This window comes from Cyprinodon variegatus, unplaced genomic scaffold (assembly GCF_000732505.1).
Source record: "Cyprinodon variegatus isolate N-32 unplaced genomic scaffold, C_variegatus-1.0 Scaffold189, whole genome shotgun sequence".
Lineage (NCBI taxonomy): Eukaryota > Metazoa > Chordata > Actinopteri > Cyprinodontiformes > Cyprinodontidae > Cyprinodon > Cyprinodon variegatus.
Window position 1 is genome coordinate 204,874 of NW_015150642.1, and position 13,068 is coordinate 217,941.

Genomic DNA, 13,068 nt, shown 5'->3' on the forward strand with positions numbered 1-13,068 from the left:
ACTAGTTTCTCAGCATCACCCCTGGACAGGATATTTATAATTTTCTCCTAAATAACACCAAGATCTTTAATATCTGAGATCCATTTCATTCCATCCATCAGACCTTCATGGAGGCCATCATCAGGCTGATTTTACTCCAATGTTTGTCTGATTATTGTTTCCAGAAACATGAAACAAACTCCGCCTGGTTTTATATGTATCCTTCCGCTCGCGCGGATGGATCAGCTGACAGGCAGGGAGCGGCGCAGCATCAGCATCTCTGACGTCATTAGCTGCCAAGCAGGAGAAGAAACCTTCAGACACGAAGCTTCTTCAGGTGAGTCTATTTCACCCGTTTCTCTGTCAGAGCCTCTGAAGAGCAGGAGGAGCAGGAGGAGCTGCCTCCCTCCTGCCGCCTCCTCTCCGCGGCTTTCGGACTGACTCTGGTTAAAAGGCCTTCCAGGCTCCGCGGACATCCTCCGCACCGACAGCCTCCCTCATCCTCACGGCTGTTCATCACCGGGTCGCTGCGGAGGGACAGGCCGCCTGGCGTGATGCTGAGGAGGCGGAGCTGCAGGAGCACCATCATGGCGACCTTGATGCTGAAGGGCATCTGCAGCAGAGGGGGTTGGGGGGGTGGTTCTGGAAGCTGAATTAAAATCCTTCTTTAGCTCCAATCAGGCCTCCTGATGCTCTGATGCAAACCGACCGGTGAATCCGGTTCTGATGATCCGGTTCTGGTGATCCGGTTCTGGCCCAGTTCTGGCCCATCAGCCTGTGTTTGTGTCATGATTTTCTTAAGGGATCTGACCCATATGCAGTAAACCACTCAGAGAACCAGAGTAAAAGTGTGAACAGGTTTATAAGGACAGCGGGGTTGGATTCAGGAAACTCAGTGTACTGGTGAACCGGAACTGGAAGAGGGAAGTATCAGTGGTTAGTTCAGGATCCGTGGGAACTTTGAATGATGACTTGGAGAGACAGAGAAAACGGCACACACATTAGTGGAGAAAACTTTCTTCCTAGAATCCAGTTGGTGTGGGTTTATCCAAAGGTAGAGACTCGTTGGAGGGCGGACAGGTATAGACTTGGTTAGACCCTGAGGAACTATTGAGCGGACTGTCACTTGGGAATCCAGGAGGTCTTGAACGGAAATTGTGGAGGTTACTCCCCTGCTCACTGTGAGACTCAAACAATCCTTCCAGGGGGAGAAGGCCAAACATCCAGCTTGCAGGAAGGCTTCCTGCCGAAAGGCAAGGACAAAAACAGGTTAGGCTCAGCGAAAGAAAAAATACCCTGTTAGACTCAGCAAAACTCAGCTTGGCTAGAGTACCCAAAACTGGCAAACACTCTGCCCCCAAAGTAGTGACAGTCCATGGCTCAAATAGTCCTCAGTGATGAGCCAACCAGCCGCATGTGTGTGGGAGGACCAACAAGAACAGGGCACCACGTGGTGGTGGAGGGAGAAAAAGACAAAAACAACCCACACAAACTGGATTCCTAACAGTTTGGTTCTGCTGTGATCCAGACTCCTGGTGCCACCATGGGGGAGATGTTCAGGAGTGAGGAGATGACTCTGGCCCAGCTCTTCCTCCAGTCAGAGGCCGCCTACTGCTGCGTCAGCGAGCTGGGAGAACTGGGCATGGTCCAGTTCAGAGATGTGAGTTCTGACTGGTTCTGACTGGTTCTAATTTCTGAGAAATAATCCCATCAATAATCCATCCTTTCCTCCCGCAGCTGAATCCAGATGTCAACGTTTTCCAGCGGAAGTTTGTGAACGAAGTGAGAAGATGTGAGGAGATGGACAGGAAGCTGAGTGAGTAACAACCTCAGACTCACGGTACCGACACCAGAACCTTTCTACCTGCGAAACCGGGCCCAGCGCTCTGCTGCAGGTCCCTTTGGAGCAACGCTCTTTGTTTCTGTTCTAGAAGCTCAAAGGTTGCTCTTAGATGGCTTCAGGCCGTCTGGGTTTGTGCTTCAGCTCAGTACAGAACCAGCAGAACTGGACCAGGGTTCAGACCATCACAACACTGGTTCTACTGGTCCAACTTCTGCTTTCCTGTCCAAACAGGGTTTGTTGAGAAGGAGATCAAGAAGGCCAGCATCCCGATGGTGGACACTGGAGAGAACCCAGAAGTCCCGTTTCCCAGGGACATGATCGACCTGGAGGTTAGCTCAGAACGTTCAATCTATGATGCCTGGATCTAGGTCCAGATGCTCAGCATGTTTCAGCTCTCAGAACTTCTGCTCCACAGGCCACCTTTGAGAAGCTGGAGAACGAGCTGAAGGAGATTAACACCAACCAGGAAGCTCTGAAGAAGAACTTCCTGGAGCTGACGGAGCTCAAGCACATCCTGCACAGAACACAGCAGTTCTTCGATGAGGTCAGCTGAGCTGAGGCCGTCCTTAACCTTCCTCCTGCAGGTCAGCCAGAGGTCACTAATAAAGGCCTGTTTTCCAGATGGAGGACCCCAACCTGCTGGAGGAGTCCTCCGCCCTGATGGAAGGCAGTGAGGGCGGCCGTGGGGCGCCGCTCAGACTCGGGTAAAGCTCGCAGCATTCAGAGGAAGCTGCAGAATTTAGAGTAAGCTGCAGCATTCAGAGGAAACTGGCAGAATTCAGAGGAATCTGCCAGCATTTAGAGGAAGCTGACAGCATTCAGAGGAAACTGCCAGCATTCAGAGGAAGCTGGCAGCATTAAGAGGAAGCTGGCAGCATTAAGAGGAAGCTGGCAGCATTTAGAGGAAGCTGGCAGCATTCAGAGAAGGGGGGGCTAGCCTGCTGAAAATCCAACATGATATCTGATCAGGAAAACAGTTGGAGCCAAGATTTGCAGCCTGATTAGAGGTTCTTTGTAAAAAATGACTGTATTTTTTAATGTAGTGTTAAAACCATTGATTTATTTTAGGAGACATGGAGGACATGATGGACAGAACAGAGAATTCCATGAAAAGCTAAGCTGGTTAGCTCAGTAAAACCAGGGCTGGGACCCCTTAGATCAGATGGTGATTTATGGAAGCTTCATTTAGAGATGTTGTCTGACCTCAGATGAATGTCATGACCTGCTTCTTAAAAACATGATCAGAAGAAGAAGAGTGATGATGGAGACGCGCTCCTACATGTCAAGTTCTCTGTTCCTGCAGGTTTGTGGCCGGAGTGATCAGCAGAGAGAGGATTCCCACCTTCGAGCGGATGCTGTGGAGGGTGTGTCGTGGCAACGTCTTCCTGCGGAAGGCGGAGATTGAGGACCCTCTGGAGGACCCCACCACGGTCAGTAGAGAGCAGCTAGCTCAGCAGCTAGCATAAACCAAGGTCCACATGATGAAGGTGAAGCCGCATACCAACATCCTGACATCTTCTGCTTCCTACAGGGGGACCAGGTTCACAAGTCGGTGTTCATCATCTTCTTCCAGGGGGACCAGCTGAAGAACAGGGTGAAGAAGATTTGTGAGGGGTGGGTGTCATAGCAGTCAGCGTACCAGAATCCATCTGGGTCTGACAGGGAACCTAGACATCCATCTCCCTGGTAAACTGCAGAGAAGATCAGACAGAGGGGTTCATCCAGAAGGGAAAAATGAGCTCCAAGCATGTCTAGCTGCAAGGACACGGACTGATGTTTGAACAAGTCCAGTCTGCATGATGACTAGGACCTGCTGAAGGACATGTCGCTCTGCTCCCGGTGACGGGATGCTATGAGGACGTTCAACAAGCAACTTGGCTCATTCACCACCTAAACAGATTAGAGGCGCGTCTATAACACCCCTACAGATCTAGATATAAAAACACCAGATAAGATAAATTATCCCCCAAAACACACATGAGGGGCAAAGAAACGACAAGGAACCAGGAAACGGTGACTAAACAGAAGGAGAATATATGGCAGACAGAAACAATGGGAGGACTGATGATAGACGAGTTACAGGCGTAGACTGAAGAATCTAGAAGGGAGCTAGGAGAGGGCGACTGAAACAAAAGGGCAACCAATGTCAGTTAGGGACCGCAGAGCAATAACCAATGTCAGTTAGGGACCGTGGAGTAATAACCAATGTCAGTTAGGGACCGTGGAGTAATAACCAATGTCAGTTAGGGACCGTGGAGTAATAACCAATGTCAGTTAGGGACCGTGGAGCAATAACCAATGTCAGTTAGGGACCGTCGAACAATAACCAATGTCAGTTTGGGACCGCGGAGCAATAACCGACGTCAGTAAGGGACTGTGGAGCAATAATTAATGTCAGTTAGGGACCGTAGAGCTATAACCGACGTCAGTTAGGGACCGTGGAGCAATCACTGATGCTTTTCATTCCAGACTGGTTCTGTAAGCAGAGGGACCCACTTATAGACCCGCTCAACACTCAGCTCCTGATCCATATCTGTTCTCACTGTGATCCTGCTGCCAAATTCTCCTTCAGCTACTCTGTTTTCCTCCACCAACTGCTCCATCAGCAGGTTCTACTCCCCAGTCTGGTTCAGTTTATCTCTACCTTTTTTTCTCCAATCAAAGCCCTTTATTCCAGCTGCTAATCAGAGTGAGGCGTTGCCATGGGAGCGTGGTGGTAAATATATAACAGATCTTAGAAGCTGGGTTCTGTTTTGTCTGTTTGCCAGGTTCCGTGCCTCCCTATACCCATGCCCAGAGACCCCCCAGGAGAGGAAAGAGATGCTGGCTGGAGTCAACAGCCGCATTGACGACCTCCAGATGGTAAGACCTCCTCTGTCACATCAATGTTTTCTTACTCATTGAGTTGGATCTAAAAGCAGAACTGATGGAACATCAGACTAAGTCGTAGGCTGATGGGTACTGATGGAGGTAAGTGCAGGTTCTACAGGAGAATTATAAGAAGTTCTTTGTTTGGCTGCTATAAAAAATCTTTGTTCAGGTTTCCTTGGTTGGGTCCTGATGTGCTCATGAAGCCATCATTGTGTAGCGACTGTTTCCTTCTCCGTGGCTAAATGATAAGAAGCAGATAGATGAAGCTGGAGAGGTTGGTCCTATGCAGCATAGCCTTCCTGGTCACTGCTGACCTGATGGCTCTCCTCCTCCTCCTCTGCAGGTTCTGAACCAAACAGAGGACCACCGCCAGCGTGTGCTGCAGGCTGCCTCCAAGACAATGCGGGTCTGGTTCGTCAAAGTGAGAAAGATGAAGGCCATCTATCACACCTTGAACCTCTGTAACATCGATGTCACTCAGAAGTGTCTGATTGCTGAGGTCTGGTGTCCCGTCTCAGACCTGGACTCCATCCAGTTTGCTCTGCGCAGAGGAACGGTGAGCTGTTTGTCCTAATATGTTAGGATCAATTTAGTTTGCTGCTTTATACACTGACTGATCTGGGTCCAAACAGAACCTGGTTTTGGTTCGTCAGACACCGCCCCCCACCTCCCCACCCCCACAGCTGGGGCAGAATTTTTCTTAATAAAACACTCTTTGTTTAACAGGAGCGGAGCGGCTCTACAGTTCCATCAATCCTGAATAGGATGCAGACCAAGCAGACGCCACCTACCTTCAACAAGACCAACAAGTTCACATCAGGCTTCCAAAACATTGTTGATGCCTATGGGATAGGAAACTACCGGGAGATAAATCCAGGTTCTATACAGAATCCCTGTTATTGTTCTGAGATGAGTGACACAAATGTTGGGGAAAATTCTTTATTTTTGAAGAACCCAGGACTGACTGATACTAGATGGTCCATTGATGGTTCCATTGATGGGTCCATGGATGGGTCCATGGATGGGTCCATTGGTTGGTCCATGGATGGGTCCATGGATGGGTCCATTGGTTGGTCCATGGATGGGTCTAAGGATGGGTCCATTGATAGGTCCATGGATTGGTCCATTGATAGGTCCATGGATGGGTCCATGGATGGGTCCATGGATGGGTCCATGGATGGGTCCATGGATGGGTCCATGGATGGGTCCATTGGTTGGTCCATGGATGGGTCCATTGATGGGTCCATTGATGGGTCCATTGATGGTTCCATTGATGGGTCCATTGGTTGGTCCATGGATGGGTCCATTGATGGGTCCATTTATGGGTCTATTGATGGGTCCATGGATGGGTCAATGGCTGGGTCCATTGATGGGTCCATGGATGGGTCCATTGATGGGTCCATGGATGGGTCCATTGATGGGTCCATGGATGGGATCGATACATACATGGGTCCCTGTTTCATTTTTACCAGAAACATGAAGAAGTCTGGTTGATGAAACATCGCAGTTATAGTTCTCTGCTCTTTGGAATCAACCAGATTTTAGGATTAGCCCCGCGGGATCCACTGACGACCAGGACCAAAGCAGAAACCTAAACAGAATAGTTTCTGTGAATCCTACTAAGCAGAGGCCAATCAAAGTTCAGGTTTAGGTTCCTAAACTTGATATTAATGTTTGCTTCTTTGGTCGCAGAATCAGTGGTGCTGCTTGAACGGGTCAAAACCATTTAAACTATCTCTGTTCTGGTCCAGCTCCATACACCATCATCACGTTCCCCTTCCTGTTCGCGGTGATGTTCGGTGATATGGGTCACGGACTGCTGATGACCTGCGCTGCCCTGTACCTGGTCCTCAGAGAGAGCCGGATCCTGGCCCAGAAGAGTGACAATGAGGTACCACGACCCAGAAGGCTGTTAGGTTCTGTAGAAGATGTTCTCTAAGCTGTGGTTTGGGTTTTCAGATGTTCAACATGGTGTTTGCTGGCCGCTACATCATCCTCTTGATGGGGATCTTCTCAGTCTACACCGGCATCATCTACAATGACTGCTTCTCCAAGTCTCTCAACATGTTTGGTTCTGGTTGGAGCGTCAGGCCCATGTTCAGCACCAAAGGAGCCAATTGGACGTAAGTCTCTCTATTCTGGCTCTGATGTCATGTTGGTTCTAAAGGGTTAAGGTTCCTCTGTCCTAACAGGAGAAGCTGCTGTTTGTTTGTTCCAGGTTTGAGACGCTTGAAGGGAATGCTGTTCTCCAGCTAGATCCTGCTGTTCCTGGGGTCTTCAATGGGCCCTATCCTCTTGGTATCGACCCGGTAATCTATTAACTGAACTTATAGATCTCTGGTCTCTGTTTGGAACAACGATCTGCATTATTTGATCACTGGTTAATTCCAAACCGTCCTCCAGGATTCTCTTTGTCACATCATTCAAGTCAGTAACCCTAAACAGGAGTTGGCTCCCATCACTAACCCCCTGTGTGGTCTCTGCAGATATGGAACGTGGCCACCAACAAGCTGACGTTCCTGAACTCCTTCAAGATGAAGATGTCGGTGATTCTGGGTGTCATTCACATGCTGTTCGGAGTCTCTCTGAGCCTCTTCAACCACCTGTAAGCTTTCCTCCGCACCCACAGGGGGCACTGTAGCAGGTTCTATTAGACTAACTACACTTTGACATCATCCATGTTCTAGACCAGGAGTCACCAACCTTTTTAAGGCTGAGAGCTACTTCATGGCTACTGAGTCATAGGAATGGCTACCAATACTGACCTATGAACAGGTGGAGTCAGCATTCACCTAAACTACATTTGTATTCATAATTTTTCTTCAAATATTATTTTGAAATAAATTCTTAAATGCTCTTTATGATTAATATGGTGAAATGACCTATAAATGATAAAACAATAAGAGCAACAGAATAAAGTAAAATTTCAAACTTAGCCCATTGGTGAGCTGTTCTGTTTTCAGAGGACCCTAGGGCCGCGAGGCAGCCCCTGAGGGCCCCTTTCTGCACCTCGTAGGTGACTCCTGATCTGTTTCACTCCTGATGTTAGAGATGAGGGAGGGAGGGATGGAAGAGATGAGCTCAGGAGGAAAAACAGGGATGATCTGATGATCAGAGGAGTCGATAATGTTCGGGGTGTTTCAGCCTGATCTGAGCAGAACATCAGTGGGCGGAGCTTACAAACCTGAGCTGGTTTCACAGGTTCTGTCTGCAGGAATGGGTCAAACTCTCAGCACACTACTGAGGGATGAAATTTCTGAAACTGAGGAACAGCATCCCTCTGCTCATCACCACGGGGATGCTAGCTCAACTGAAACGGATGGTGTCAGCTGTGAATGATGATGATGATGATGATGATGATGATGATGATGATGATGATGATGATGATGATGATGTTCTCCTACTTCTGCTCTGCAGCTACTTCAAGAAGCCGTTGAACATCTTCCTGGGCTTCATCCCAGAGATCGTCTTCATGTTCAGTCTGTTCGGCTACCTCATCCTGCTGGTGTTCTACAAGTGGACGGCCTACGATGCTCTGAGCTCCAAAGACGCCCCCAGCCTGCTCATCCACTTCATCAACATGTGTCTATTCAACTATAACGACCCCACCAACAAGCCGCTCTACAGGGGCCAGGTGCTTCTCCACCCAAACGGTTGCCACAATAGATCTATGTCAGCTAGAATATCATGGAGAGGTTTATTTCTTTCACAGCTTACATGAAAAAGGAAGGAAGGAAGGAAGGAAGGAAGGAAGGAAGGAAGGAAGGAAGGAAGGAAGGAAGGAAGGAAGGATTATCTAGCTGATTTTGTTCTACAGTTAGGGTTCTACTTTAGAAACCTGGTTCCGGTCCGTTTCTGTGATAGCCTGTTGAGGGATCAAAGGTCAGAGCTGGAGTCACACGTAATGATGGAAGTTTGAGTGGAAGGAAGAAGCGCAGCAGCAGCCCTGAGATGATGTTCCAGAAACATCCATTGAAGGGCTCCATCTAACAGCAGCTTGTCCTCTGCAGATGGGGATCCAGGTTCTGCTGGTGCTGATCGCTCTCGCCTGCGTTCCCTGTATGCTGGTAGTGAAAACCATGGTGCTTCGTCGGCAGCACCTGTGGAAAAAGCACCTGGTAAGTAGAGTCCTCCTGAATGGACTTCCTGTCAGCCTCTCTGTGATCGTCTGGTTGTGTAGAAAGTGGAAACCTGCTCCTGAGAAGACCTGGTGCCATCAGAACTGGACCATCTGGTCCCATTAGGCTGGAGATGAAGGTTCCAAAACATGTTGAGGACAGTTAGAGAGGAAACTCTCAGTCCTAACTCCTCCCAGACGGACCTTCTGCAGTCATGGTCCATAAAAGAGGAAAATGATGGCAGAAGGTTGATTTATTTCCAGCCGATCAGAACCTTTTAACTTTGGAACAAAGCATAAGAGCAGTGGGAGATGTTCTGATCCAGGAGAAGCTTTATCCTGGTTCTGGTTCTGTTGGAAACGTTCAGTGGATAGAAGTGGACTTTCCCTCTGAAGGACAGTCCAGGAGTTCTGATACCACAGCTCTATCTGCTCTAAGGGAGGGACCACCAACCAGTCGTTTAAGACGGTTCCAAAAGAACCAGCTGAGCCCAAAGAGGTTCCTGATGAATCTGTGAGGGACCAGAACTCTTCTGGACTGAGGAGGATCCTGGAAGAACCTGGATCAGACCTGGAACAGCATGTTCCATCAGTACCTTCACTGAGGCAGGGGTCTATAAGCCAGAACCCATCTGCTTCCTGAACTCTGTGATGGCGGGACTTAGACCAGGTCTTTCATGGGCCGGACCGGTCCAGACTGCTGCTGGTTCCTCTGGATGTGTGGATGTTGGTTGGAGGTTCTGGTTCCCTCGGGTCAAATAATAGCTGCTGTTCAGTCAGAACCAATCAGAACACAGGAAGCAGATGAATCCGCCCAGTGACCTCAGGTCCTCTCTGATTGGCTATGAGGGTCTTACTGGTTGGAAACGGATCAATGAGTGACAGACTGGTTCTGGTTCTGATGGTGTTCCTAGTGATGTTCCTCCATGCACCCTAACCTTGTCTTCTCTTAAAGCGTGGTTCTGTTGCAGGCCCGTTTCTGTGTTCTGTAATGTGACATGAGGCCTGCTCTATGCCAGACACGGATCTTGTGGCTTTTGTATCTAGTCGCAGAAGAGGGAAGAACCCCCTGCAGAGAGTCTAGAGCAGTCTTTAGAGCAAACAGGGCCGTCCTCATCATGCACCGGACTCACCCAACAGGGCACGCAGAAGTTCGGAGGGGTCCGGGTGGGCAACGGGCCCACGGAGGACGAGGCTGGCATCATGGACCACGACCAGCTCTCTCAGCACTCGGACGAAGGAGACGAGGTGAGTTCTTCATCTGTACGCACAGCGCTAGCGGCGCCGCTTCTGTCTGCTGTCCTGCTTTATTGTCCAGGTTCTGATGGAAATGTTTGAAAGGAAACAGAAGTTCTGATCAGGGACGGGTCTTCTGGGCGCCACCAGGAGGAATGCTCCTCCCCTTCCTGTCTGTAGGACACACTTATTCATACATAATAACTGAGGCTGCAGAGAAGATTTAGACGCTTCATCCAGCAGGAAGCCCCGCCCCACAGGGAGGGTTGATCTCAGCCTTTAGTGAATGAACCGGACCTCAGCCGGTCTGAAGCACAGCTGCTTAGCATTGGGCTGTGTCTGGAGTTCTGACGGGACCTTCTGGGTCGGATCCTGGAGGTTCTGCTCTAACCCTCTCCTCTCCTTCCTTTGCAGCACTCAGAAGAAGAACCGGTAAGAACTTCTGCAGTCTGTCAGCATGTGGAGCTGCTCCTCCCAGTCTGTCTGTGTAATGGGCATGATGGTGTTCCTCCAGAACCGGCCACCATGAGGGCTGCTTCTGGATGTTTTCTGAGCAGGAAGTGGTGGTTCTGTGTCCCTCATGGGCCGCTGTAAAGCAGAAAGCAGGCGGGGCCTCCAGTCTTCCCCTCTTCCTCAGGAAAAGGCAGGTTTGGTTCCGGATGGAGAGAACAGACCGACCGGTTTGGTGCGTCAAGATACAATAGCTGTGATCCTGCTGAGGAGAAGAAGAATGGCTGTAATGGAACCAAACCAGTCGTTTCAAAGGGACCGGGTCTGAACTGGGCCGCAGCAGAACTCTACCCCAGAATCTGGCTCAGGGTGAGGTGGTTGATCTGCCAGTGAGGACAATTTATGGAAGTTCCAGGAACTCAGTTCCCAGTAACAGTGGAAGCAAAGAGTGCCTCTTAGTGGCCCGGGGGAGTCTCCTGAGGTTAGGATGGGTTCTGACCCGCTACTGGTTCCGATAGAACCCAGCATGGATTAACAAAAGGAAGACAGACACAGTGCTGGACTCCAGGTGATGTTTCTGGATGTTCTGCCCCCTAGAGGTGAACCCAGAACAGAGCCACTTCCTGTCTCTGTTCTGGTTCTGATGTGTCGCTATGACGATGGTTGCTACACAGGCTGCTGGTCTGTTCTTTGTTCTGGGTGATGTTCTGATGTCTCCTGTCTCCAGTTTAACTTTGGAGACGTAGCCGTCCACCAGGCCATCCACACCATTGAGTACTGCCTGGGCTGCATCTCCAACACCGCCTCCTACCTGCGCCTCTGGGCCCTCAGCCTGGCCCACGCACGTGAGTCCCACCCAGTGACAGGCCCACGGTGCACTGATCACTGACTGGGAGCACTGGGGTCTGACTCTGTCCTTCTGTCCACTGCAGAGCTGTCCGAGGTGCTGTGGTCCATGGTGATGCACCTGGGTCTGTCGTCCAGCAGCGGCGGTGGCTTCTTCGGTCTGTCCATCATCTTCTCTGCCTTCGCCGCTCTGACCGTCGCCATCCTGCTCGTCATGGAGGGCCTTTCTGCTTTCCTGCACGCCTTGCGTCTGCACTGGTCAGTACACACGGGTGCATGGTTTGATGCAGGTTCTGATCCAATAAGGAAGGAATGCAGAAACACATCGGGTCTGATCAGACACTGTTTGTTCTACCACCTTTTGGACCTTGACTTAACCGCCGACCTGTTTATTAAATGCTCTCTGGATAAAATCTTAATGTTGAAAAGCTGAGATAGTGGCCAGGAGGAGGCTCCATGGTACCACCTGGTACCACTATCATCCAGAGCAGGTGGAGCCTCACAGCATACCAACCCTCTGATACACAGACATCACTGCTGGAGCAACAGGAGGACTGAGGGCATGACCCCATGAAGGATTAGCCCAGAATCGGGCCTGAAGTTCTACAGGAATGTATCTGTGCAAACAGACTGAGTCCATTTCACAGCCAGCAGCAGATACGTGTCTCCCTCTCTGAGGGCGGCCCTCCTGAACTCTGGCATGAAGGCCTGAAATTCTCCACGGCTGGGAGACATTCCTGGAGCCTCCCTCTGAGGAGCAGGCAATGCTCCTGCTAAAAGGTCAGCATCCTGGTTCTGGTCCGGGTTCTGGTCCTGATCCGGGTTATGGTCCGGGTTCTGGTCCTGGTCCTGGCCTGTCCTCTGGCTGCTGGGATACATGTTGGCGAAAAGTCATTAAAATGCGTCAGATCAACCATCATCAGAACAAAAAGTCTTCAAAACAAAATAAAACCCACAACTGGAACCAGGACAGCAGACCCAGGAGAGCTTCAGTCTAACTGGACCTGGTTCTGGTTCCCTGTGTAACCCTGTGTCTTTTGTCTGGGCTTTTCTGCAGGGTGGAGTTCCAGAACAAGTTCTACACCGGCCAGGGCTTCAAGTTTGTCCCCTTCTCCTTTGAGAGCATCCTGGAGGGACGCTTCGATGACTGATCACCTCCTCAGCACTGTCCTCCTCATTGGCTCTCTGTCTCCCCCTAGTGGCTGTTAGTGAATCTTCGTTGTGCATGAAGTGTGGTGTCCCAGTGCTGCTGACCTCCTCCAGGTCCTCTGCCTGTCTGTTCCTGCTGAGAACATCTGTAGAGGATTGATGGAAACATCTGGCCTGGACATTAACCGTCTCTAATCAGTGATGTGGATTATTAGTTATTGAATTCCCTCATCCCTCCATCCACAGGTCAAAGGTCATATTGAAGGAAATGTCTGGATCCCAAGGCAGCATGAAAAAATAAGATAAAGAAACGCTGTTATTCACTTCATTCTCTTAAATTGATATGATGGTTCCTTCCTTCCTTCCTTCCTTCCTTCCTTCCTTCCTTCCTTCCTTCCTTCCTTCCTTCCTTCCTTCCTTCTGAACCCAGCTGTTTCTGCTTGTGTTCTTGTTTCAATTGGATGATTAATAAACCTGTGAAGAGTCTAAACATGGAGCCACTGCTTCTTTTTGAAATCCTTCCTTCCTTCCTTCCTTCCTTCCTTCCTTCCTTCCTTCCTTCCTTCCTTCCTTCCTT

At 49.9% G+C, this 13,068-nt stretch overlaps 1 protein-coding gene across 4 annotated transcripts; it reads left to right on the forward strand.

Annotated features, from left to right (window-relative positions):
- On the forward strand, window positions 1-13,062 carry LOC107087643. Of its 4 annotated transcripts, none has more exons than XM_015379322.1 (22): window positions 4-316; window positions 1,508-1,639; window positions 1,717-1,795; window positions 2,054-2,151; window positions 2,238-2,366; window positions 2,444-2,526; window positions 3,126-3,252; window positions 3,354-3,436; window positions 4,591-4,684; window positions 5,037-5,249; window positions 5,420-5,570; window positions 6,445-6,584; window positions 6,653-6,816; window positions 6,912-7,002; window positions 7,180-7,298; window positions 8,111-8,327; window positions 8,704-8,811; window positions 9,858-10,058; window positions 10,461-10,478; window positions 11,224-11,341; window positions 11,429-11,600; window positions 12,400-13,062. In XM_015379322.1, exons 2-22 carry the CDS (start codon window positions 1,523-1,525, stop codon window positions 12,491-12,493), a joined length of 2,616 nt encoding a protein of 871 aa, XP_015234808.1. In that variant the 5' UTR covers window positions 4-316; window positions 1,508-1,522; the 3' UTR covers window positions 12,494-13,062. The 4 variants fall into 4 exon arrangements, with proteins under 4 accessions (XP_015234809.1, XP_015234808.1, XP_015234811.1 ...); XM_015379324.1 differs by having other exon boundaries at window positions 6-316; window positions 9,951-10,058; XM_015379323.1 differs by lacking the exon at window positions 10,461-10,478 and having other exon boundaries at window positions 1-316.
- Window positions 13,063-13,068: the final 6 nt, after the last annotated feature.

Coding starts and splice junctions, on each gene's coding strand:
- LOC107087643 (XM_015379322.1), top strand. CDS start 1,523: ATGGGGGAGATGTTCAGGAGTGAGGAGATGACTCTGGCCCAGCTCTTC. Junction 2,367..2,443: donor CACAGCAGTTCTTCGATGAG/GTCAGCTGAGCT, acceptor CCTGTTTTCCAG/ATGGAGGACCCCAACCTGCT. Junction 6,817..6,911: donor ACCAAAGGAGCCAATTGGAC/GTAAGTCTCTCT, acceptor TGTTTGTTCCAG/GTTTGAGACGCTTGAAGGGA.